At 37.0% G+C, this 27,585-nt stretch overlaps 2 protein-coding genes across 3 annotated transcripts; one reads left to right on the plus strand and one right to left on the minus strand.

Annotated features, from left to right (window-relative positions):
- The first annotated feature begins 1,579 nt into the window (after window positions 1-1,579).
- On the plus strand, window positions 1,580-15,378 carry LOC113066247 (death-associated protein 1-like). The gene is made up of 4 exons (XM_026238076.1): window positions 1,580-1,784; window positions 2,752-2,848; window positions 11,692-11,734; window positions 14,840-15,378. Exons 1-4 carry the CDS (start codon window positions 1,730-1,732, stop codon window positions 14,957-14,959), a joined length of 315 nt encoding a protein of 104 aa, XP_026093861.1. The 5' UTR covers window positions 1,580-1,729; the 3' UTR covers window positions 14,960-15,378.
- A 1,164-nt stretch (window positions 15,379-16,542) lies between these two features.
- LOC113066246 (ankyrin repeat domain-containing protein 33B) lies at window positions 16,543-26,303 on the minus strand. Of its 2 annotated transcripts, XR_003279147.1 has the most exons (5): window positions 25,383-26,303; window positions 20,041-20,170; window positions 19,774-19,914; window positions 18,093-19,018; window positions 16,543-17,973 (listed from the first exon to the last, which is right to left on the minus strand). XR_003279147.1 is itself a non-coding variant. In XM_026238075.1 (4 exons), exons 1-4 carry the CDS (start codon window positions 25,791-25,793, stop codon window positions 18,174-18,176), a joined length of 1,527 nt encoding a protein of 508 aa, XP_026093860.1. In that variant the 5' UTR covers window positions 25,794-26,303; the 3' UTR covers window positions 16,543-18,173. The 2 variants fall into 2 exon arrangements, 1 of the variants encoding a protein (XP_026093860.1); XM_026238075.1 differs by having other exon boundaries at window positions 16,543-19,018.
- Between the last annotated feature and the right edge of the window lie 1,282 nt (window positions 26,304-27,585).

The following is a 27,585-nucleotide window of genomic DNA, read 5'->3' on the forward strand; positions in this document are numbered from 1 at the left end:
CCCATCTCTTGGAACCTGGCTTACACATAACATACTAATACGCTTTTAATATCCGTTAAAGGATTTTTAGGCTGCATTAATTAGGTGAACCGGGACCACTTCCCATAACACCCAATGTACTTGCTACATCATTAGAAGAATGGCATCTACGCTAATATTTGTCTGTTTCTCTCTTGTTCCGAGGTCACCGTGGCCACCAGATCCAGTCTGTATCCAGATCAGAGGGTCACTGCAGTCATCCGGATCCAGTACGTATCCAGACCAGATGATGGATCAGCACCTAGAAAGGACCTCTACTGCCCTGAAAGACAACGAAGACCAGGACATCTACAGCCCCAGATACAGATCCCCTGTAAAAACCTTTTCTCAGACGACCACCAGGACAAGACCACAGGAAACAGATGATTCTTCTACACAATCTGACTTTGCTGCAGCCTGGAATTGAACTTTGTCTGGTCAGAGGAGAACTGGCCCCCCAACTGAGCCTGGTTTCTCCCAAGGTTTTTTCTCCATTCTGTCACCGATGGAGTTTTGGTTCCTTGTTGCTGTTGCCCCTGGCTTGCTTAGTTGGGGTCACTTCATCTACAGCAATATTGTTGACTTGATTGTAAACAAATACACTATTTAAACTGAACAGAGATGACATCCCTGAATTCAATGATGAACTGCCCTTAACTGTCATTTTGCATTATTGACACACTGTTTTCCTAATGAATGTTTGTTCAGTTGCTTTGACGCAATGTATTTTGTTTAAAGCGCTATATAAATAAAGGTAACTTGACTTGACTTGTGAGTGTGTGTAAGTAAGTGTGTGTGAGTGGATGTATCTGTTTTACACTCTTGATGTTTTGGATTGTATCCATTTACTTGCTGTCCACTTTTTTTTACCGCATTGTATATTTAATTTTCATTTAGTCATTTAGCAGACGCTTTTATCCAAAGCGACTTAAAAATGAGAACAATGGAAGCAATCAAAAACAACAAAAGAGCAATTATATATAAGTACTATAACAGTTCTCAGTTAGCTTAAACGCAGTACACGTAGCAAAGAAATTGTAGTCGAATTATTGATTTTATTTTACATTGTTGCAGCTTTACAGTCACACCAGTTCATAGGTGTGTGTGTGTGTGTCCACTCATGTGTGAGTTGGTGTGTTGATTTTGCACTCTAGATGTTAGGAGTTTCACCCCTTCATTTTTTCTGCATATAGCCTACTGTTGATTTCTTTATGGATGCTGTTGTTATGATAGTTTATTGTGTGTGTGTGTGTGTGTGTGTGTGTGTGTGTGTGTGTGTGTGTGTGTGTGTGTGTGTGTGTGTGTGTATAGCAATACAATTTTTCCCCTTTTCCAATCACCTGTTTCTAAATTAGAAGATGTGTCTGCTAGTGAAAATTATTAATAACGTTAAAAAGCTCTTGTAGAAAAATTATTAATAAAGTTAAACAGCTCTTTTACAAATGCATGCAGGTTTTTATTTTCTGATCTTCCTCGTATGTTCCATTAGACTTTCCCTAGTAAAGAGGAGGAACATCCTTACTCAATAAACGCTCCTATTGGTTGGAGCCAACTAGCGTCATCACGCACCGTTGCCAAACAATGGGCAGGAAAAAGCCACGTTGACGAAGTCGACAGCAGTGTGCGTTATTTTTCAGCAAGGAAACAGAAGGATTGATTTTATTTTGAAGACAACGAAACAATTCTTTCGAAGAAGCGCTTGACAGTAACCATGTCATCGCCGCCCAAAGAGAAAACCGAGACCAAAGCTGGGCATCTCCCTGCTGGTAATGTATCTGTGCTTCTGCTACTGCTGTTGTTTTTCTTTTGGGAAGTCTAGTGATCAATCCACAAATAGGCGCCTTTTTCATTTGGAAAATGTGGTTTATAAAGTGCATCACCGTAGATTTTAGACATTGCATAGGATCTCTTATTTACTAAATGTTAACACCTTTCGATAGTTCTGAATGTGATTGAATACATAGTGTAGTACTGTTTGTTTACTGTACAGAGTCACGATAACAGGGTTGTTTATTTAATAAGGAAAACCTAACAAAATATTAAATAGTTAACGTTTTCAATGGGTGAGGGTATTATAGCAGTGTTTTTATTATTATTTTAGGAATTGATTTCATGGGTAATATCTGATAACGGGGGGACACGAAGTAAATAAAGTTTTATATATAGAGAGAATTAAATTAAGACATGGCTGGAATGGACAAAAACATGCATATGACAAATATAATAAAGTTGCTGGATTTTTGTTGATATTTAAAGAAAAATAACTATAATAACAGAGTAAAAGTTGGTGTCAGCTTTTACACATGCTTATAAGAGAAAGTTTTAAGTGTTAAGTGTTAAGTTTGCAAGCACCTCGCAAGTAGTCAAGGGGCAATGTATGTTAAAGATTAACCATATTTGATTGTGACATGGCACAGGTTTTCATCCAAAAATATTTTTACTTTCACAATGTAATTGTGTGATTCTTTTGTGTGTGTGTGTGTGTGTGTGTGTGTGTGTGTTTCACTCTGTCAGCATATCTGTCATTCCGGTGTAAAGTTCGCAAGAAATCAGATAACAGCATGTGTGTAATGGCCTTAAAAGTAGACCAAGGGAAAAAAGATACCATGAGATTGCACATTAAAATGGCAGCTTGTGATTAATGTTATTTGATGACAGTGTATAATAAAGGAAATTTTATTTACAACCAGTGTCTGGAAGTAAACTCTGAACTGTTTGTTTGTTTGTGGACAGTGAAAGCAGGAGGCATGAGGATAGTTCAGAAGCACCAGTCTGCAAATGATGCACCAGACAAGAATGACAAAGACAGTAAAGAATATGAGACTGAGATGTAAGTATGCAGTGTGCATTTCAATACCAGTTCACCATCTTTAAAATGAAGATACACCTCTGCACGGACAGTTTTTGTTTTACTGATTGATTTTAATTATGAAGTATACTTGAAGAGATTCTAGGCTCATAAGTCTTAGAATTATGATGCTTTTCCAATAGAGAGTAAAGCTCAAAATACATTTAAGTTCTCGTATATGAAATTAAATTTATGCATTTAGCAGATGCTTTTATCCAAAGCGACTTCCAGTGCATTCAGGCTAACAGTTTTTACCTAACATGTGTTCTTTGGGAATCGAACCCACAACCTTGCGCTGCTAATGCAATGCTCTACCACTTGAGCCATATATACATTCATAACTTCCTGGTATCTCTGTGCTCATGTTTTCAGATACACTATTTCCAGCAATAACCAGCGTCTTATCAAGACAAACAGTATTTTATTTAAATGTACCGTTATTTATTGCCCGGGTCACAGGAATACTTCATTCTCATTGGTCAGTCGCTGTATTCTGCTGGTGAATAACTTTGAACTGTGAAATTGATATTATGTCCTCTTAAGCATAAAAATCCTGTCTATATCATGTTGAACAGTTTTAAAATATTAATATAGGTAAATTACTTTTAAATGGGAATTTTAAATTTTCTCATAAAATGTTCTATTTAAAATGTGTTTTTTTAAAGCGTGTAAAAAAAAAACACTGTTCTGCAACACAGTACATATATTCATTTATTTAAATCGCATTCTTTGCAATTTGATAATTACACTAAGCCATATCTCTTTTTTTATTTTTTATGTGTGTTCCTGTGGTTCAAGTATTGTATTAGCAGCGCAAGGTTGTGGGTTCGATTCCCAGGGAACACATTTTAGGTAAAAAATGTTAGCCTGAATGCACTGTGAGTCGCTTTGGATAAGCATCTGCTAAATTTATAAATTTTAATTTAATGCAGCCCTATTTTGAAATTCTAAGTAACCTAATTCTTACTTGACCATAGTAATGCTATCAAAAGGCTGTAAAAGTCTTGGTTCAACATTGTGTCTGAGTAGAGCATTCGATCAGTGACACAGGTGTGCAATTCCCACATGACTGCGGCCACATGGAGAGGTTCCTGCTAAACCAAGAATTGATTTCCTTAGCTTAGACACCCTCTGTTCTTTGTTGAAGATATACCGAAATATTTGTTGGGATGATGAAGTCACTGTTAGTGACCATCTGTCTCTCGATGACTAAGAGTGAAAGTGAATATGGCAGCACACTGTCGTCTTTACACCGATGTCTGGATTGGTGAGCACATGACAGTCATTTTTGGTTGCAAACTAAATGTCACAATCTTGGGTGTGTCCATCAGAAAAATGTGGCAACAGCCGGATATCCCCGGATGTTATTTATTTATTTTTTTCTTTTCATTGTGGTTGAGTGTGTTTAGAATAAATATAGCTGTCTTTGAGTTTTCCACTTGTTGCTAGGTAGCTGACTAGCTGTTAGTTGTGTAAGTGCATATGTGCAGTGCCAAAGTTTTAAAGCCCTCAGATTTCCTCTTTTGCTTTTGTGTTGTCATAGCTGACTTGTTTTCAGCACTACTGAGGTGTGTTCACAGGGTTTGACTGCTGATTCTAGTGGGCGTCATGGTTTTGTTAGCAGTCCCCTCCACCCCGGTACCTGATGACTGATCGGCCGTCCTATTACAGCGTATCTGCAAGCGAGCCCTTATAAGCTCCCTCAACTTGCTGCAGGAAATCCTACGAGGTGTATCATTCCTGAACATCATATCCTGAACATCATATCCTGAAGGTTAAAGCTGCTTTAATATATCTTTGGCGTTCCATCAGAAACATGGCAGCCATTTGCAAGTGGACATTTCAGGGAAGACGTTGAAATGTGGATTCAGTTCCCAAGAAATGCACTGTGATGTTAGAACGTGATCCGTCCACCCACATGTTTCGGTTTGGCATTTTCTCGCACCGCTGGCAAGCCAAGAGGAAACTGGCCATTTTCCTGTTTAGTCTCTTTGCGCTCAGTTGTTTTTCCCAAGCTTGTTTTAGTTGTTGACACCAGTGAGATTCGTTGCATGGTTATTATGCTGGTTGGTTAGTGCACATTAATTCAATCAAAATTTCTGGAGTAGTTATAGATTAATATTATGTTATAGGTCAGTCATTTTGCCTGCTTGGCTGATTAATAGATGTTTGTTTATCCTGGTGTCGATTCCTAAAACTCCCAATTAATTATTAATTTATTTTTTTTTTTTTTTTTTTAATAAATCTCATCAGAGTTCCAAGCATTTAAAGTTACTGTATATTACTCTTAGATTTTCAAATGCAAAAAAAAAAAAAAAAACTACAGCAGAAATCTTATTTTCCTAAATATTTTACAATATTTTTTTTACATTTTTAAAGTAAATGCAAACTGAATTATTTTACTGGATTTATTATATTAGCTATTTGTCATAATTAAATTTCATTTTCTCTTATCTAAATCTAAATGTAATGCATTTAATTAATTAAAATTTATTTTCAGTACTTTCTTTTAATACTTCTGTAACTGCATACAATGTTTATAGTAGAATAACTGAGCAAATATTGTCTTCACACCATATTGGATTTAACAAAATAAGAATAAGAAGTGTTCACATCCTCGTAGAGCTCATAATAACAACCCGTAAACTCAAAGGCTGCTCTGACTTGTATCTTCTGACTGCTGTAATGTCTTGCAGAAACACTCAAAGTGGCAGTGACTTGAGGAGTAAAATGTTTTAATGGTATTTCTGTTTAATAATTCTTAAATTGACTGCTGATAATGTCAAAATAATGCAAGAATAATCTGACATGAATCTGGTGAAAGACAATCCAATTTAATAATTTTAAAACCGAGATGAATCACTAATGTAAGTTTAATAGTAATGCATGTGCAAAAAAAGATACTTGTTAAATTGTGGTTTTGGCTACTGATTATGCAAATTACACAGATTAATTTAAGCATTAATAGTGTTGCCATAGAAACTCCTAATTCCAAATCAAAGGGCATGAACAGCTCAGAGTTAATATTAATGTAAGTATTAAGGGCCAGTAGAAAAAAAAAATTATCCTACCCTAATTTTAGAAATGTATAGATAATCAAATTGCATTTAACAACCGACATTTTCTCATCTGATCCATCGTACTTGTGGGCCTCAATGTATGCATGTGGGGGACACACATAAATAAACCCAATAATCCATCAGCAAAAGTGAGTCATTATGTTGAATAATGTGTCTGACATGCACTTAGTGAGTCAAAAGAAAAAGAATTTGCCAATATATTGCACAGTACCAGACATGGGCAAAATGCAAGACAATAGTTGCAAATAGAAACTCCACAACAGGGAGAGACTGAAACAAAATCCTTCACAATACATCCTCAGAAAGTGCTGTGGAATTAAATAAGGACCTCTGTGACCCTGTCTCAGCTGAGTTTAGTCTCAGAAGGCAGGAATGGGGGAAATTGTATAGTAGTTGTACAAGGCCAATGCACAAGACCAGGTATAAGGAGCCAAAACTGAACAATAGACCAAAGTAATATGCCTTCATTTTAATCTTAGCCTCGATTTCCTTCATCTGGGTTTGTTTTGTTTGGCAAGTGTGCGGTGTCCTATGCAAATATTATTCCTTCACAACGTTCCCATACACGCCTATAAACAAATTCACAGATGTTTTCGGTGAATTCGGGATGAAGTCTAATGCTTTCCATGGCTTTGATCATTGAACCTTTATGAGCAGCTCTGTGAAAGAGAGCTTCCATCTCAGAATTGAGTTTCAGTATGAAGCGTTGCTGCTCGATATTTCATCTTTTATTTTAGATATTAATACATTTTTAAGTTTGCTGTGTCTAATAGCCGAATGTGCCAGAGGTTCACATTCACTCTCCTGTGTCACACTTCCTCCATGTGTTCTTTGCTCTCAGAGAGATAGCCTGTAAGCAGGTGGCTTCTGATGGAAAAATTGCACATTTGTCCCAGCAAGTCAAGTGGCACTGTCTGGGGACCACCTGTAAAATCTAATTTAGTTGTCTTAGATGGATTAGAGGCCAAAATGGAATGGGTCTGAGACGCTGATGTGCTGTGCTGGTGAGTTCATTCCTTGATGTGTCCACCTGCTCATGACCCAGGAACCTCTGCTGTCTTCTCTGTCCTATCCCCATACAACGTGAGCCTGCAATATATTTTAGCCATCTGTTTCTTGCTATGGTCCACAAACTGCCCGCATGATGTAATTTTTGTCATCGGGAATGTCCGTGGATGCTGCACATACAGCAGCGCACACACAAAGTGAATGTTGAGAGCACTAGTGTCCACTGTGGTACTGTGCATGTGTTGAACTCGTCCGTCTGCGTTCATCCATGGTTGAGTATACTTTGAAAGCTGCGCAGACACAGCTGTGAACGAGACGGAGTTGAACGTGGAAAAAGTAGTATACACCGGGCCTTTACCGCCTCACTATTATGCAATTAAGTGCTTGCTCCAGTGACTTAGACTGATTTGTTTGGGATAATAGAAGACACATTGGGTGAATTCACCGAACAGTTGATTAGTTGCCATGAAATAGTACTAAGCTGTGAGTAAAAAAAAAAAAACATATGTATAATTTTTATTTATTTATAATTTAACACTATATGCCTCCTGGAATAAGTGTTACAGTGCTACTTCCTTCATTCATTTTATTAAAAAATATATATATAAAAGGTTTGTACATGTTTCTTTAAAAAACAAATTATATGCACTAATGTTTAAAAGTGTGGGGTTGGCCAGATAAAAAAAAATGCTTATCAAGGCTTCATTTACTTGAAGAAAAAAACAACAGTTTTAATGTTGTGAAATGTTGTTGCAATGTAAAATACTTTTCTTCTAAAAAAAAAATTTTTTTTTTTTTCCTGTGACTCAAAGCTGATTTTTCAGCATCATTACTCCAGTCCTCATGCTGATTTGATGCTCAAAAAACATTTATCACAGTTTAAAAAAAGTTTAATATTTTTATTAGATGGTGTTTATTAGTTGTTGTTGTTGTTGTTTTAACAATGGAATTAATTGACACTTAAGTCGAAGAATTATTATCAAGTAGTAATTGATAAATATGAACATACGTTTCATAACAAATATTCCTAATTTTGTGTCATTTGCTGGATTTTTTTTGTTTTCCTAGAAATAATTAGACGGTACGAGTGTGTTAAACACATGGAGTGTGATTGCTAGTAACTGGCAGGCAGATTCAGGTCATCAGAAGCTGTTTCTGCAGAAGCTCATAGGATGATATTCTCACACACTGCAGTCAGTTTTTGTACCACTTTACAGTAACTTCATCCACTGTGCTGGGGGAAGCAACATTGCATTTCAGCCCCTGCTAAAGCGCATCCCACTGCCTCTGCTCCTCTGCGGATGGGGCGATGGTGGAAATTGGGATGGGGTGCTGACTTGAACCAACACAAAAAAGCAAGATAAAAATTAGACAGTTTGATGACAATTATTTCCATGCTTGTTTCCCTCTCTGCACTGTTTAGCGAAGTGTGCTGACGCTATTGGAATCGCTCTTGGTGTGTTGTTTCAGTTAATCAGCTTACATTTGCCTCACAATTTCTGTAGAACTATATGTTCTCTCATTACCACAGAAGTTACTTTTGCAAAGTTCTGCCTGTCAGTCAAACCACACATGGAGCTTCATAACTCAAGTCCAAATCTGACTTCACCAGCGGCTTTCAGAAAACATCTTTTGTGCATTAACCAGACTTTTTTTTAGATTTCCCTAACTAGATCCTAAAATCTTTCATAATTGTGAGTATTTTAGTTTGCATCATCGGTTTTCAGCAGGAATGTGAATTTCTAATACAGGAAAAACCTCAAGGGTTAGTCTCACTACTGCAAACAGACACAGATGCCAGTCTCGTTTGCTGCTGAGGCTAAGCAGTCGAATTTTGCTTAGTTTGCACGGCACAACATTCCCTCAGTTCTAGACAAGGTTTTTGCCGTTTCATCCCGATTTAGCTCATCAGTAAATAAAGCTATGCCACGTGGTTGCCATGACGACAGCAAGTTGTGAGCGTCTGTGCCGACTTAATTGCAGCAATCGTCTTCGCTCAATCTTTCAAATTATTTCTGTTTCAGATAAATGCTGTTTTAACTCTGTGTTGCTTTTTTAACTTTCTATGTTGTTTCCTGTAAACAAATGCATCACGATTTACACACAAATGTTAGGCTAAGCAGCAAAAACTGTTTAAGCATTAATAATCAGAAGTGTTATTGATAATTAAGCATCAATAATAATTGATAACGGAGCACCAAATCAGCATATTAGATTAGACGTATCTTCTGCACAAGAAAATTCTGCTTTGGCTTTCACTTGCATTAATTCCAGTTGAGGTTCAGTTTACATGAATGTTTTTTTTTTGTTCAAGATGATTAACTGTATATTTCAGTTTTCGACTTCCATATAAGACTTGTACTCTTTCAGCTTGTGTTTACCCATCAATATTTTTGCCTAAATTAGACGCTCTTGGATTTATAACATCTCAGTCCTGGTTTAAACCCAAGCACACTGCTGCCACCTTCAGGAAATGAATGGTATTGCTGAGAATGGAATTAGGGTGAAACATGCACCTGAATAACATTTCATGTGTGATAACTCTTAATCTGTACACAAAGAAAGTTTAAAGTTTCGGGGTTAATAATTATATCCCCAAACATATGCTTTTGTACGACTTCCAAAGGAGAGAAATAGATAACATTTCTCTTATCAGTTATGTTCTCGTCCTTTTCCATTCAGCAAATTCTAAGCAAGCTATGAGAGTTGAGAAATATAACCCATCTTACTTCTTTTTTTTATTATTCATTCACAGTGCGATTTCAATATCTTGGCTTCTGATCCCAAAATCTCACGTTTTCTTGAAATGGCGCTGGGGCTTTATAAGATTTTTGCCTTTAGAAAAAGAGTGGTCATTTAATCTGAGATTATAGCTGTCTCTTTTAAAAGATAGGAAGCTATGAGACCGGTTGAGCCGCACCGTTATGCCTCAAAGTGAGATTATCCCTTCGCTAAGTCTCTCTCTCACTGTCTTGAACTATCTTTGGAGTTTCCTTGGAGATGAAAGCCACAAACTTCTGAAATATACTGGATTTCACAGCATTAAAGATGAAGCCCTTTCTCACAGTGCCCTCATTTATGTTCAGTCTCAAGTATGTTGTGCTAACACTGTGAAAACAAATGAATTGTCTCCTTGTATAGCTCTGTTTATAGCCCTGCGGAGTGCGAGCGGATGTGTATAATGTACTATGGATGCTGTAGTATTTGACAGGAGCTACTGGAAATCAGACGCTCTATAATATAATTCTATTTCTAACAGACAGTTTTTCTTGTCAAGGTCAATTATCACTCTCGACGACCTCTTCTGACCTAGTGCTTTAAGAGAAACGGCTGGCTTTGGAAAACAAATGAGAGTAATTTCTGAGACTGACGGCTTGCACAAGCCTGGAGCCATGTTTTTGCTCTGTGCTCAGATGGTTGTGGTACATTCGCCGTCCCTCAGGAATTTTTATAGGCCGTTTTGTACCTTACCCACTGCCTAGAGCACATGGATTTGCGTCAGACCCCTCTGTTTACTCCCCCCTAGTTTCCACATTGAGAACTGACCATCATCAGTGCCATGCGTTAATGTTAACCAGTATACAAATAGCTATTTAGGCAGTATCCTGTTTATTATCTTGTAATGTATCACTACTCGGTGTTATCGAATATCATGTCAGGCTACAATTAGAAGAATAATTATCATGCTAATCCTACTGTAATTGGTGGTCTGGTGAATGTCGAACACGTGCTGAATGTGAAATCTATACGGTGATGTTTCCATCAGAGCTGTAGCTAATTTGCTGCATTAGCATTCCATCCACGCATCTGATGGAGCTGTTGCTTCTTCCAGCGGAGTGTTTGAGTGGAGCTGAGGGCATCTGCTGACAGCCGCGTCAGGTTTCTGATTGAGCTCCAGCTCCTGAGCCTATAATGATGCTGTCTGTTGACCTTCAGCTAATCAGCACAGGCCTCACACTTTGATTTCATACAGCCTGACGATCTGCTGTCAGCTCGGCGTTGAGAAAATAATAAAATATGTATTTGTGGATGCTGATAAATAACCCTGATGATTTGTCATAAAGCATTTCTATATCTTTAAGACTTTGTGATATAGCTACTACAATACAATGTCTTAATAGATATTTACTATAGTAATTAATACCCCAGTATTAATAATTCGTTTAATATAAAAAAATCATTATTCAGTAGCTATTAATTGTATATTTTTAGTTCAATGTTTACTTTTCAGATATTAACATTAAAATACAGTATAATGAATAAATAATTATTATTTTAAATAATTAATTAAATATAACGGTTTGCTTTTAATTAGTTTATATGTTTGGAAACCTCATTTATTTTTGTTCATATTACCAGCAAACACAAACTTTGGCTTATACCTTCTGAGTTTAAAGGTGTCTCTGGCCTGGACACAAGGCAGCACTGTTGAGCCAGATCTGGCTGGAATGATTTTTTTCTTCCATCTAAAATATGAGTGGTGCTATTCATAATCAGAATATAGAGTTATTAGTGTTCTCCTTCACATATTCCATGTGGAACCATTAATAATCCTAAAAAATCAGAGACTGATTAATATACAAGCTTCTGTACCATCAGTTGCTATTTGACATGAGAATGGTTTGCTTCATAAACGCTTTGACATCTGTTTTGCTTATGCTCCATTAACTAGCACATATATTGAAATGGTTTCTGTTTGTAACAGTTTTTTTGTTTTGTTTTTTCCTTAATCTCTAGCCCACCAAAGCTACATGTTGTGGTCTCAGGAGTTGTCACTAAGGTATGTACATTTATTGTTTTAATGGTCTCTTCCAGTTGTGCTATTAACTAACTTTCTGTTGGCTCCATCCAGAGCCACCAAGAGCTGTTCACACCAAAGACCGATACCTTAATGTTCGTCAGGCTAAATTCTCTCTACTATAGGTGAGAGTGATTGTATAAATGCACCAGCTGGTCTGCCCACAGAGTAGAAAATAGGAGAAGACAGTCAAACGGCTCTTTTGAGGGAAAAAAAAAACAGGATGACAGGATGTAGATCAAGCAAACTGTAGTGATTCATTTCAAGTCCAAATCAATTGCCAAGCCCAGTTTTGTTTTAATGTCAGAATAATTCAACACCTACAAGGTACCACTGTATAAATATACATAAATGTACATAAATAAACAGTAGTGTGATGTTTTATAATAATATTTTAATATTTTATAAAACAAATATTTGAATCTGGTGTGAATGGGCCTTTATACAATCAAAAGTAGTGGCAAATTGATTTTAAACCCATGCTGAAATTTAAAAGCACCCAAGCTTGGCTGTATGAAACGCCACTCTGAGACTCAGAGAAAGATAGTTTGCTCCGATAAAAGCTGTTTTATTCTTGCAACACATAGATAATATCAATAGTCCAATGCCCTGTGTAAGTGTTTGTCAAAGAGCTTGTCCTAGAGTCCATTCTGCTCATTTCCAGCTCGTGCTGACCTTAATCTGCTCTGCTGCCACTCGATTGGCTGTGTCTCAGGATTTATTGTTTTGATGAAGGCAGTGACATAATGCATCCATCCGTGCATGCTTATAAGGATGTGCAAGCAGAGTTATGAGGGAGATTTTGCTATATTATTATATACAGTCCTCAAAGTAAACATGTCAGATAAGAAAACATTGTGTTTAAATGCACATTTCAGAGCATGTGACCCTACAGGATGTCGCAATGGCTGCACATAAAGCCCTTTTACTGAGGCATTGGACTCCTTTTACTTTTAAAGTGATCTAAACAGCTTCTAGCTTCTTCTAAAGTGACACGGTTTCTGTGATATTTCCTCTAAATCCTCACATCTGAGGCTCTTTTTTGTCCTCTGGCAAGCTGGTAAACAGACAGAATACAGAAAATGCCATGCTTGTGTTCAGTCTTGGCTCATTACTCTGTCTTGGACTGACCACCCCGTAATCTACTTCAAAAGCTTCACATATTTGCTCTGAAAGACTCTTACATACAGATTAAAGTGATGCAGAAGAATGTCTGCTGCTGCCTTCTTGCAGTAGGATTTTTATCCTCACTGGGCACCCAGCGGCTGCATGTCAGACACTTCTGTGTGCCGCTTATCTTTCATGTTAATAGACATGAAACTAAGGCAAAGAGCTCTCAGCATCTCATAATATGTAGTTTAGATGCTTCAAAAGATGGCAACTAGAAAATATATACAGACATCTTTGTTGTTGTTAATATAAATCATCATAATTAAGCAACATCACATTCGAATACTTAATATTCTAAGCTGCACATTTATGAGTGTGATATTCCTTAGAAACGTAATGTTTTTCATTCTGATTGGTTCTGATCAGAAAAGATAACCATTTAGAACCAAGTAAAAAGAAAGTTCAAGTATTGTTCAAATGGGAGCAAACTGTGCTAATATGTATTTGAAGCAAAATATTAATGTAATTAAGCATTTAAAAATAATGTCATTTTTTTCCTGAAAACTTAAACAAAAAAATATTTCAATTGTTAAAATTACGCAATTACATTCAATTTAATTTGATAAATTTTCACGTTTAAGTTCCTTGATCGGTTTTTAAACCCTGGCTATTATTGAGTAACTCCGGAGTCAGACAGAAAGTTCGTTCTCATTCCATCTGAATATTAAGTAAAAAAAATAAAAAAAAACTATATATAAAGGAACAACAACACTTCCTCTCCGAACTGGTCTGGAACACTGCAAACACAACATTAGTTAACATGAACTAAGAATGAACAATACTTCTACATCATTTATTAATCTTAGTTAATGTTAATTTCAGCATTTACTAATGCATTATTTAATTCAAAAGTTTTGCTTGTTAACATTAATGCACTGTGAATTAACATGAACTAACAATGAACGACGCTATTTACTTTAACATTAACAAAGATGAACAAATACTGTAATAATTGCACTGTTCGTTGTTCATGTTAGTTAATACATTAACTAATCAAACCTTATTGTAAAGTGTTACTTTTTGTTATTTTTATAGACTAATACATATTTAAATCATCTTTTGAAATAGAATTTTATATTTTGTTTTCATTTTTTGTTTTATGCTATTGTAGTTTTTTATTACTATTTAAGATACATTTTACTTTCAGTTTTAGTTCAGTGTAAGATTGTATTTATATATTAGGAATTTTAGTGCTTCAACTTATTTTGGTTGCCAAAAACAAACCTATATATATATATTTAAATTTGTGCATTTAGCAGACGCTTTTATCCAAAGCGACTTACAGTGCATTCAGGCTATCAATTTTTACATATCATGTGTTTCCGGGGAATCGAACCCCCAACCTTGCGCTTGCTTGCTTGCTAGCGCAGTGCTCTACCAGTTGAGCTACAGGAATATATATATATATATATATATATATATATATATATATATATATATATATATATATATATATATATATATATATATATATATTTATATAAAATATTTATTTATATAAAATATTTATTTATTTATTTTTTTTTCATCTAACATTTGTTTTATTTCAGCTTTATTCAATTAACAGAAGTGTTTTGAATAGTTAAAATTTTAGTTAATGATGATAAACCCTGGATCACAGACAGTGGTCATTAGTTTTTGGCTGCCTTTCCCAAAAGCATTGTAAGCCTAAGGAGATCGTAGAACCATTGCTACCAATACTTCGCTTATGAACTTAGCTCATGATGCTTTTGAGAAACGCAGCCCTGGTTCACAACAGACCGCTTTTGAAACAAACTTTTGCCAATTAAATTAGGTAAGCAGAACTGAGTTTTGTACAAGTAATGGTGTGATTTACTGCACACACAGCATTGGCCATGTCACTTATCATACGCACATATTATAATTAGCTGTGTTGCTATTGGTTGTGCTTCTCAGGGGGATAAAGACTTCACCCCTGCTGCTGCCCAGGTGGCCCATCAGAAACCTGTGCCCGCAGTACAGAAGCTGCCTACAGCCCACCACATCAACCAGCACATCCACCAGCCCCGGAAGTGAGCCATCAAACAACTCTAGACCACCTTCACCCGCACGGGGCCATGACCACACCACCCCAAACACCTGCTCAGGTTTCCAGGAATCTCTTGCCGTCAAGCATTCCCCTTCCGTCTGTGCCTGCAAGTGTCCTGTTTCCACCAGTATCATGACAAGTGTCCCATTTCCTGATTCTTACTTGTAGATCATTGAAACACTAAAATTGAAATCTCCATTGCAAATCATCAGAAACATGTTAATAATGTGGGTTCACTTCACAAGGGATGCGTGGAGCTTTTTTATTGTTTTAATTTTGTATTACATGAATAGTTCCAGAGAGATGTGAGTTGTACAATTTTTTTTTGTTAAGTTGGTGAATGTTGTATATTAGGCATTAGGTACTAGGTGTGGCTATTTGAATAAAGAGTTCATATTAAACAACACATGCCTTTTTGCTCTTAAAAACACATTCTTAAGCTAGACTTGCATTACCTGATGGAAACACAGTGCTTTCTCAAATGAGTAGTAACATGTAAGGCTGAAATGATTTACAAAACTGTAATGGTGGTCTGTGTGCCTTGGGTCAAATTAATCTTAGAAATTATTGGAGAGTAAATATCCCAGACAAAATAATCAGTTATTGGAAAATTGCAAATGAATGTAGAAAATATAGAGGGTTAAATCCTATAGTGATGCTATCGTGTGTGTGTGTGTGTGTGTGTGTGTGTGTGTGTGTGTGTGTGTGTGTGATAGGAAGAATGCAAGGTTTCAAAACAATGTTTTATGCAATTTTGAGCTGTTCATGCCAGTGAACTAAATTGTAGAACTTTTTGGAGAGTTAAAGGGTAGAGGAATTTCAGTACTTATGCAACGGAATAAAAAAAAAATGAAATTAACAGTTTCCACATCTTTTTTGTCCTATTAAATATTTTTGATGAGGTTGGTAAGTATATGCTCTCAGCTCAGCAGCAGAAGTTCATGTATAATCCCACGGCCTACTTTTCATGGTCTGTGAACTAGCAGAGAGTGGCAAAGCCCGTCAGCTTCCTGTTCCGTTCCGTCTGAGCTCATGCAGCGCTGAGCCGACAAACCTAATGCCACTCAGGATTTGCCCCCGTTCTCTTCCTCTCTTTCATTATCTCATGTTCTCAAGCTCTCCTCCTGTCCCGCTCAGGTGTTGATAAGAGCCAGCAGCTGCCCCAGACTTCAGGTTGTGCTGGACCCAAAGCAGTTAGACTTCTACGGTACCTGCAATTAGCACACCAGCTGGCCAAACCTGCTGTTCCTTCTCGGACCAGGTGAGCCTCAAAAGCATGAGTGGCAGCTAAACCGAAATGTCCGGTTTCAGGTCAAGGTTGTACTTTTCCACAGAATGCTCTCTGGAAATTGAGCACTGGCTTTGAAGCCAGTTCAGATTCAGTATTTTGGTTCTCCAGCAGAGGGCACTTCATTGTTCTTCATACAATGTTGTCCTGAGGCAAGAGCTGACCTTGCAAGACTGATAAGTCCCTCAGCGTCTGTCAGCTCAGGCCAGTGGCCTCAATAGCTTAATAAAGTCTGTGCTTCACCTTTACTCCTCCTCAAAGTTCAACAAATGGGAGACACACTTTGTTATCATAAAGCAGTTTTTATTGCAAAATCACAATGAGATTGTTCTTCCAAGCATTGCTGGTCAATACTCTTGGTAAGTTACTTAGTACAACCTACAGTAGTTTAAACACAGTGTTATTTTAAGATAACAGGTTAGTGCTGGTCATGACATCTTTATGAAATCAACTGCTTGTGTGTGTTTTGTGTGGTCTGTGTGTTGGACACCGAGGCACAGTGGTGCTGTTGAGATGACGTGACGTTCAGTGAGAAGACATTTCAAACTGATATCACTATGAATTCTTTAACTAAACTTTGTTTGATTCTGCATATTGAAGTGTTCATACCTGAGATTTGTTGTGATATGAATTTCGGATTAACTGTTTCCAGGTTTGAAGAAACCATAAGGAAGAGAGGGGTAAGCTGTGCCACTTTTAAAGTTTTAGCTGAGAAGGAATGATTTGGTGAATTTACAAATGTACGGTATTATGTACACTTATTACTCAGTGTCACATGATCCTTCAAAAATCATTCTATGCTCATTTGCTGCTCAGGATTCATTTATTATTATCAGTGCTGAAACCTTGATGCATATTTTTCTGGATTTGATGAATACAAAGTTCATAAGAAAAGCAATGACTTGTAAATATAAATCTTTTGTTACATTATAAAAGTCTTCACACAGTCACTTTTGATCAATTTAATGCATCTTTGCTAAATAAAATTATTAATTTATTTCTATTAATATCTGTAAAACAAATCTCACTCACCCTAAACTTTGAATGGTAGTGTAAATTATATATATTTTTAAACCTGTATCAAATTGTGCTGGCTTTCATTTGAACTTGCATGTAGAACGATTTAATTTGACATGCAAAGAAATGTTTAGTCTTTTTTTTTTAAATGCATCTCTCATCACAGGCAGCTGTGTAAGTTTGGCCCTTGATACCCAAAAGCCAATCATTTAGTGTGCAAGCATGACACATCTTACCCCACTCTGGCAGCAAATACCATTTTCTACAATATAATACATTGTTTTTCTTAAACAGTAATAGTTTCGGAACATGCTCGTTGAAGTAATTAACTTAAAGAGTGCTATAGTAGTATAAATAAATATTAAAATACACACACAGAAAAAAATCTAATGATATCACTACCTCTTTTTCCATCTTTCATTACTTGCTGGTGATTGTCTGTAGCATTTGTCTCTGAAATGTGTGCAAATACAGGCATGGCGCAGCCAAAAGACCATCAACATCTATAATGTTTATAAAAACATTTTTAAAATTAGGTATTGAAAAAGTGTTTAATACATTCATAATGCTACTGCTCAATCTGAGACAATGGACAACTCTAAAAGTCAAATAATCTTTTTTTTTAAGGATGTAAACATAAAGTGGCATCCGGTTTTAGTAGTGTACCCATTTTAGCTGATCTGGTTGGATCTTTTCCTGATGCTCAAACACATGAAATGGAATTAAAGGAGCTGTTCACTTTAAATCATTCATATTTTAAACAGGGTAAATAGGAGTCTTTTTTTGGTCTTCTTTAAAAAAAAAAAAACAACAACAATAAATAGTAGAATAATTTGGAATCCAATATCAAAATTGCATTTCAAGTTTTAAATGGTGAGCAGTATGTTTCCACACACTTATTTCCTTTTGCCCATAGTGAGTTGTCTCTTCGTTACGTCCTCTAGTCTTTTCCTTTCCGCCTCCTCTGCTTTCTTTCGCTCCTCTTTCAGTTCTTTATATCTCCACTTTGGTATCTGGAGGAACTGGTCATCTTTACAGCTGCTTTTCCGCCGCACTTTCTCTGGCATGTAGGTTGGCGTAGGGGCCTTGGTAATCCTCAGCTTGGGCACCACCGGACCTGGCCTAACGCTGCCCCTCCTCAGCAGGTGTAAGGGCTGCAGACTGGCCCTGCGGACGGCCAGTGAGGAAGACGAGGAGTCGTCTGATTGGACCTGGGGCTGCAGACTTGCTCGACGATCTTTCGATTTGGGCACCAGCAGGACGCGGGAGTTCTTAAAGGGACGTTTGTTCTCGAGGCACTCCGGTCCCAGACTTTTTAGCTGCTCGATTCGTTGTTTTTTAAGTATCTCCGGAACCGAGTAACGGCGTTTTCCAACACAGGGCGGGCTGCCGGGACACACGGTTCGACATGCCGTTGCAATGAACGGGCTCCCCAGTGCTGTTGTCATGCGCACCATGTGATCCAGAACCCCGTCGTCTGAAGCCGCAGTGACATTGCTGATGTCAAAGAAGTCACGCAGTGTCTGTGAAATTTTCTGAATGCAGCTTTTGGGCGTCTGAGTTTTGGTAACCAGCGCAGGTAGAAGGGGCCACTCAGGACGGTAGGTTTCGCAGAACTGCTCCGCACGCGGCTGCTGCATCAGCCGCGTCATGGCGAACACTGTGTCATAGCGGCTTGTGAAGATGGCCCACTCTCGCGCAGTGAACTTCCTCCCGTTGTCCCTGGCGTTTAGGTCAGCTCCTGATCAAGAAAACAAATTTTGGCCATAAAAAGGCAGCTTTCGCAATACAACAACAAACACTGCAATGAAGTGTTATGGCTTGTATACTATATTCTTGCACTACATGTCTTCTTAAGCCATACAGCATTTAAATCGTTATCCACAGACTTTTAGGGGATAAATAATGATAATAATATGTATTTTTTAATGAATATGATTTGTCCAAATAATGTTATACATACCATAATTAATTTGGAAAAATAAATTATTAATAAATAATAATAAAGAACTGTAACAAACATTATAATTAATTAATGATAATAAATAATACATATTTTTTCATAAATTTAGATAAAAACATAGCAAAAATTGTAAAAATATATATAATATTTTTGTAATAAGTATTATTCATATGGCACACATCATGCATAAAATGCAGCTACCCAGATCAGAATATAAAAATCACTTAAGATAGAAGCATAGCAAACATTTGATAAAATATGAAAAAATATATATTAATAATAATATTTTTTGTAATAAGTATTTTTATTCCTATGGCACTCACCATAAAAAACCTGCAGCTTCACAGGTCACAATATAAAATAAAATAAAAAACTTCAGTAACTTCAGTAGATTTGTATGGCGAGAGCTGAATGTAATGTCATGTCTGGAGTGTATCCTTCTCTTATAGCTAATCACATAACAGCGGCTTTACATTGTAGTGTTTCCTAGCATTTCTGTCAGTGTGTTGTGCAGTGATCTGAGGCTTGAGTACCTGCCAGCATCAGGGCTCTGACACATTCCACTCGACCCTGTACAGCAGCTTTCATCAGAGCGGTGAAACCGTAGCAGTTCCTCTTCTCGATGTCAAGCCCGGGAAAGTAGTTGAGTAGGTAGTTAGTGATTGTGATGTGACCTGCAATTGTTGAGATCAATCATGGAAATACAGTCAGTTCTAGGGCACTCAGAAGTTCATTTCTAGTAGTATTTGGTAGTTTTATATGTGCAGGTTGTGAATTGGATTGAGGCTGATCGCTCTTACCCGCCTGGGCAGCGGTGCTGAGGGCTGTATTGCCCTCATTGTCCTGCCAGTTCACATCCAGGTGAGGACACTGGGAGAGAGCAGTCACCACATCCACATACCCTTGGTAGCATGCCACTATTAGTCCAGTCTGCAAAGTCAACACACACAAGGCATTACTGTCAAGAAGTTTCCACCCTGGCCAAGAACATTGAGTTGGTACACTAAGAACCCTGTAGGGTATGTACATTTCTATAATATTACAGGTTAAATACAAATATAATGAATATGTAGCACAGTGCATTTATTAAACAAAATGTTCCTCTCCAGAGTTCATTTTTCTAGCTAACTATCGACTCATGGACATTGAATGGCTTCTCTGAGGTAAATATAAGATTACATGATGACACATTGTTTACTATTGTTTTACTGATATCTATCTGCAGTCAAAACACAGACAGCAATTACAATTTTAGCATTTACAAGAAACATGATGTATTTCTGTAAGTTGTACTGTTTCTCTCCACAAGCTGCTTCTTTAACTGACGCGGCTACAGCGGTCTGCCACATTAAAGAGATTTATTAATTACATTTCAAACTGAAAGTGTACATAAAATTACATAAAACTGAAAGAATTTGAGACCTGAGATTTAGTTTAGTGCAATTACCAGACGGAAGCTTGTGTTCAAGCATCAACAGGAAACAGCATCGACTTAAAGGTTGTTTTTCAGATTTAAGAATTAATTTATCACACGGTGATCGTTTAAAACTGATTAAATTATATTTTCAACCTAGCCCTATCAGTTAGATTACTGAAAGACAGCAGGTTAACCTCTGTTTACTAGGGGTGTGATTATTTGGGGAGCGAAACGATTCAAGTATGGTTTTTGCTTATTCTGAATAATTAATGAGATCCGGTTTGATTTTGATTGATGACTGGATTCTGCATTTTTCAGTGTATTCATAGGATTAAACAGTGTTTAACAAGGTAAGATTTTAGTTTGCACATTAATGAAATGATAAAGGTAATCACAGCGTCTGCTGATCTGGACGTGTGAATTATGAATTCTAATCTGGTATGAAGCAGCCGCCTTTAATCCTGAAAATTATTTCACAGTGTTATTGGCATGATGAAGCAGTGTGGCTGATTTTGGGGGGGTTGTGAAGGCGTCTGACATGTCTGTTTCTCTCTTCACAGTCAGTCTGGCCTGTTTACGTGTAAACAGTAACAGAGTGGAATATAGTGTCAGCAGTATCTCATCACACTGACACACAGCTGGAGGCTGCAGACTGAAAATAAAGCCAGGACAAGCTCATTTTACATGGCTATAACAATAAGAGAGAGATGCTTCCAGTTGCTGCACATCAGATGATGGTGAAAGTGTGCGTTTAAGGTGGCATATATCATTTTATTGACGTTTCACATACAGACACATTAGTAGGTCAGTTTCCAGCTGTTAAAACTGTGGCTCTGTGAATAAAAATCCTGTCATTCTTTACTCAAGCGTCTTTTTTTCAAACACTGACAGCATTTATTGATCATGTCAGAAAAGTCATTTTGTAAGCAATTGGCTAAAATTGTAATTTTCAGTGAAACTAGAAAAACAGATCAATTCGATTTGCAAATGAATCTCTCTAGTGAGAATCTTTCTTGTGTTCAACTGGGTGATTCAGTGCCCAGTCACAGCAGTTCCCCAGATAACAGTTCACTGGAAGGAATGGTTTTCTGTGAATAATGGCTTCCATTTAAGTCCAGTCATTACGCAAAAGTATCATATTTCAAGTATTTTGCATAAAGTGTTTAGTATCACTGTCATAAAGACACAACATAGACTGTATAAAAGATTTTTTTAAGACATGAAAATTTCATTTAGGGCACAACCTGTTTCTTTTAGTCTGCCTGTTTATATCAAATATACTCAGGTTGGTTTTAATACAAATGTAGACATGTGCTGGGGTAATCTGTGGCCTGGCTTGATTCTTAAAATAGAAAGGATTAGCCTTGTGAGCCACTGAATGAAAAAGGAGTTACAGGATTTGTCCTCCAGTTCAGCTTTGACAATAAAGACAAAACACAGCATCTATGATACGTCTAGAAAAAGAACAGAATTGCTTGCTTTGCATATCATATGTGTGAGTGTTACGCACTAAAACTAAACATCAGTAGTACGTTTACTTTGAACATTAGATTGCTTTTTGTGCGCCACTAGAAGTTTTTAGACATTTTTAGGGTGAATAGTAATATGTGTCAGACTGGTAGGACAAACCCTGAAACAGGCTGGCCGGAAAAAGTGTGACAGGAGCAAGCTGGCCTGGATTTGATCATTTAATGTCAGTCTGGCTGTGAGGTATTGGAGTCCAAGAAAACAGGTCAGTGGGTAACATCCATCCACAGATGTTCTGTCAGTGACTTGAAATTACAGCAACGCCTGGCTCAAAGTGATCCTAACAATCAACTGGAAAGCACTACCTGCACAGCAGTGTGTAAATAAAATGCCTTGAATCTGACCATGGGATTTTGTCAGTTAAGCTGGCTGGATTTTCTTCCCAGCTAGGACCAGTGTTGTAGTTTCCTAACTTTCCAAACCCCTAGCAATAGTAGTTGCACAGTAAACAGGATGTTAGGGGTCATGAGTATGTATGAAAGTAATGGGAAATACAGATTGGCTTGAAAATGCAGATGTTATGCATCCTGTAATGATATTAACAGTTCATTCTCAAGAGGCCTTTGAATGCTTTGCAACGTATGACTGGCGATATTAATTAATGAAGTATTGACATGTCTTATGACATTAAAGACATAACATGTTATACAGCAATTAGTTCTTTTCCACAAATGTGTGACGTTCCAACAGTTCTGGGATGTTTTACTGTGGGCTTTGCAGCATTCTGGGAAGTCGTGGCCAAATGGTTAGAGAGTCAGACTCCCAATCGAAAGGTAGGATTTGTGGGTGGGGGGAGTGCACGTACAGTTCTCTCTCCACCTTCAACACCACGACTTAGGTGTCCTTGAGCAAGGCATCGAACCCCCCAACTGCTCCCCGGGCGCCGCAACATAAATGGCTGCCCACTGCTCCGGGTGTGTGTTCACAGTGTGTGTGTGTGTGTTCACTGCTCTGTGTTTGTGGACTTTGGATGGGTTAAATGCAGAGCACAAATTCTGAGTATGGGTCACCATACTTGGCTGAATGTCACGTCATTCTAGAGCTAATATGTAAGCTTAGAAGAAATTTCTGCATAGTGTAATTCTGTTAATAAGAACATAAGTCACTTTTTAGTAGTTGCCTTTATGTGAGTTTGCTTAAATATGACAACAAAAATATAGTAAAGATAGTAATATTCTTAAATATTTTTACAATTTAAAACAACTGTTCAATGCATGTATTCCTTTGATGGAAAGTAATAATATTCAGCAACCAGTCTTAAATGTCAAATGATCCTTCAGAAATTATTCTAATATGCTGATTTGTTGCCAAAATGATTATTGGTTCAGTTAATAATAATGTTTCTTCTTATTATTATTATCTATGTCTAAAGCATATTTTTGCTATTTTAAACAGTGATACATTTTTTTTAATGCACTATTTTGTAACATTATATAATGTCTTAACTGTCACTTTTGATCAACTGTATTCTTGCTGAAGTATTAATTTCTTCAAGGAAAAAAAAAAATACATGGACTACATTTTATTTTTAAATTGCATTCAAATGGAGGCAATTATTCAAATTTGCATGTCACAATACTTTGTGTTTTTTACTGTATTTTTTTGTCAAGTCATTTGGCCCAGGAAAAAATCTAATGCTTGCTGACTAATGACCACATTTACAGCAATACCCCATGCAGAGATGGTCTCAAAGGAACAGAGCACATGCTGGAACTATTAGTGGGAAAATCCTGTGCCTGTTGCACTGAACTGACCAGTAGAAGAGTGAAGAGAGATGAGATAAGAGATGCGCCTGTGAGAAGTGAAGCTCTTGAGGTTCCTCAGAGGAATTCTAAAGTCTCATCCCAACACAGCTCTCTCTGTTAAGCTACCAGGAATGGATCATGCCATCAGCGCAAGTTTTTTAAACACATTCTCTTGTATATAAGCTTTTAAGTTGAAATATGATACTTTGTGAACTGTGGAGGCCTCAAACTCTGGGAGGTGATGTCATTTGGGGAATCATTATTGTGGGGAATGACCAGGTTTGTGCTAGAAAGTGAAAGTGCAAGAGGCTTTTTCTTGTGACTGTGGAACTCCATAATTAAACCCTCAAGGCCTTCAAATTATTTGTGCATTACTCGTATACACTTTGCACAATGTGTTTCGCATTTAGGTTTTATATAATGTAATTATCCCACCACGCATGCCTTAGAGGTCACAGCAGTCTGCCAGAATCAACCCCGAAACTTCATGTGTCAATCTGACTTTATTACCTTTGCAATCATTTTGTTACTGGAATATTATAAATCTACCGCATTCACACCACAATATGTATAAGAAGTGCCGGGTTTTGTTGGATCAGTGTGTTAACAAACACAATGCTTTTGTTGGGGCGGTGCGAATCAGCCTTAATGCAAGTTATTGTGAATATCACAATTAAACAAGGTAAGAATGAAGATAGATGGTTGAGACTTTAAACAAACAATGTGGTCAGCGTTTGCATTTCTCCATGTTTTACTACAAATCCTCAACAAATAAGAAACAACATCTTGTTCTCCAAGTGTATTTAAAAAAAAAAAAATCCTACAAATAATAAAATGTTACAATTTAATTGAAGTGAGGTGTGGCCCAGTATGATGACCAATACTCTGAATTTGTGATCTGCATTCACAAATAAATTCTGACATGTTCAAACAAGTTCTCAGTTTAGAATAGATGAGCTGTTAAACTGATAGCTGTTAAATTTCCCTGTTAATTTATTCACCCTCAGGCCATCCAAAATGAAGGTGTTTCCTCAGAAGACCAGTGAAGAAGATTTTTAGCTCAAATTAGTCACGTTGAGACTGAAAAAGGATATCAGGCAACACAAAATATGATAAAAATCTAAATCTCTGACAATATATGATTGGTCTGTCTGTGCAAGAAACTGAACATTATTTACAACATTATTACCTGTAATCCTAATTGACCGGGAGTTAATTTTGTGTTGCCTGATATACTTTTTTGCCATCGACTTGCATTTTATGAATCAACTTTCATTTAAAAATCATCTTTAACGTTACTCCTCTACTGAAGAAAAGTAACCTACATCTTGGTACTGAGGTTAAGTAAATTAACTGTAACATAGCATACGATATAGCATAAAATGCGCACTGTAATGTATGACAATACTTAATAATACATTCAATATGTGTCAGATATTCCTAAACTACTTACTCTTTTGTTTTTGTCCGTCTCCTGGACGTCCTCCTCCGTCACACCTTGTCTAATCATGAGTTTGACTATAAGCGCGTTGTTGTTGCAGCACGCTTGGAAAAAGGACAGCGGAGCGGGACTCTCCGGGGAAGAGGTTCTCTCGGAGTCAAAGAAGTCACCGTCCGTGGGGTAGAAGGAGTCATCTGAGACGATACTCCTGGTATCCGGCAGTTCACAGAAGTCATCCAACTCCTCGAAGTCCTCATCCAACTCAACCGAGCCAAAATATGCATCATAATCGTCGTCGCCCGCGCGATCGGGTGATTCCTCGAAGATAGTGGGACAGATCTGGGCGCTTTTAGCATGTTTAAGTGGTTTAACCTTTCGTGGAGATGATCCTCCGCCATCCCGTCTGTCCGTTAACAGAACCATTTAACCCCAATAGGATAAAATCCTCAAGTCGTGCGGTTCAAACACCTCCTGCTTTTCATCGGCTGCATTTAGGTAGTGTAACGTTACGTTAAAATCATAGATACCAAACGAGCAAAAAGCGTTTAAACTGAGGTTCAAATCTTCTTTTAGGTATCCGCGACTTCATTTCCCCCACTGAAATTGGTGTCCATGTAAAATAACGTAGGGTAGTTTTATCAGCTCATCTTGATAACTGCTGTCTCTGTAACCCCTCTGTCAGTGTAGTGTTCATCAGCAGCACGAGGCGACGATCAGAAACCGAAAACTGCCGACAATGTGTATTTGCAGTTCCATGTAAAGTGAAAGTCTTCGGAATGTCGCAATTTGTTTCCTGGAAAAACTTTTCAGATATTGTGATGTTCCAAACAAACAGCACTGAAGGGTGGAAAGAAGATAAGAGAAGAATAGACGCGTGCGCTACAAAACTCTGCCTCCATAATCCGATTAGATGCCCTCCTCTCTCTCTCTCTCTCTCTCTCTCTCTCTCTCTCTCTCTCACACACACACACACACACTACTTTTTCCCTCCCTCTATTTTTGCATATATGGTACACTTTCTTCCCTAAACTCAGTTATTGAAAAATACACTAAATTACTAATAATTAAAAGGACATTCAACACTTTTCTTACATGAAAAGTGAATTTATTTTATTGTTATAAGCTACAGTGAAAGAAAAAACATTTAGGAAATATTTTTTTCTGTCTTTTATGTAATCTATATTTAATAATTTTATTTATAATTTATATTTAATGCCTTTAATACCATTTTTATTTATACATTTTTATATATTAAACATATAAATCTTCGTAATTTAATTTCTTTAATCAGTTTTTTGTATCTTATGAACTAGTGATCACAAAGCTGCTGAAACCTGTTCTTTCTGGAAAGTACAAAGTTTTGTTTGCCATCATCACGGGTTTTTTTCTCTGCTCACAGTGCTTGTGCCTGTGTTGGGGATGTCCCCGTGTGACAGTAGTACCCTACCAGAGTAATTAATCAACTTTCCGACACTTGTGGTTCTTTTTTTAGACTTCACATATAACAAAACCTTAGATGGTCTCAGTCACCTCAGCTTTCTTCGCTACATTTCTTTGTAAAATGATATCAATCACATTTCAATTCTGAAAACAAGCACAGCACTTTCATTTTCAGATTTACATCTTTTTTAGGAAAGTTACACCACCCAAAGTCATGTGCTCTTTTACAAGCTAAAGCTTTTCCCACAATCCTCAGACACAATCCCTCCCATTTCCTTGGAGTTCTAAGATAAGTGCTAATTTCTGTGACTAATGAATGAGTCATTTAACCAGAAACAGCTAGAAGCGTGTGCTCCGTCCCCTTAACTTGCAGCTGTGATCTTATCAGTCAAACACACATACAGTGCAGCAGTCCAAAATACTGTGCATGCTTGTGTCCGACCGTTACACATCTGCTATAGAGGAAGTACTGTTAGTTTTAAAAACAAGTATACTACCAAAAATGAGTCATTATCTAACTGCCATCTGAAAATTATTACAGTAATACAATTGACAGAATTTGTGGCATAATGCTGATTACGACAAGAAAAAGAAAAAATCCACTTGTCTTTCTTTTAAATAAATAAATTCATTTACAAATCTGGGTTACAGTGAGGCACTTACGATGGAAGTAAATGAGGCCAATCTATAAACAAAATACTTTCGGTTAGAGTATTATATCCACAAGATATGAATGGCATGAACATTAATATGATTTATTTTTTTTATTTTTTTT

Source organism: Carassius auratus, chromosome 49, assembly GCF_003368295.1.
Source record: "Carassius auratus strain Wakin chromosome 49, ASM336829v1, whole genome shotgun sequence".
In the NCBI taxonomy this organism is placed as follows: Eukaryota; Metazoa; Chordata; class Actinopteri; order Cypriniformes; family Cyprinidae; genus Carassius; species Carassius auratus.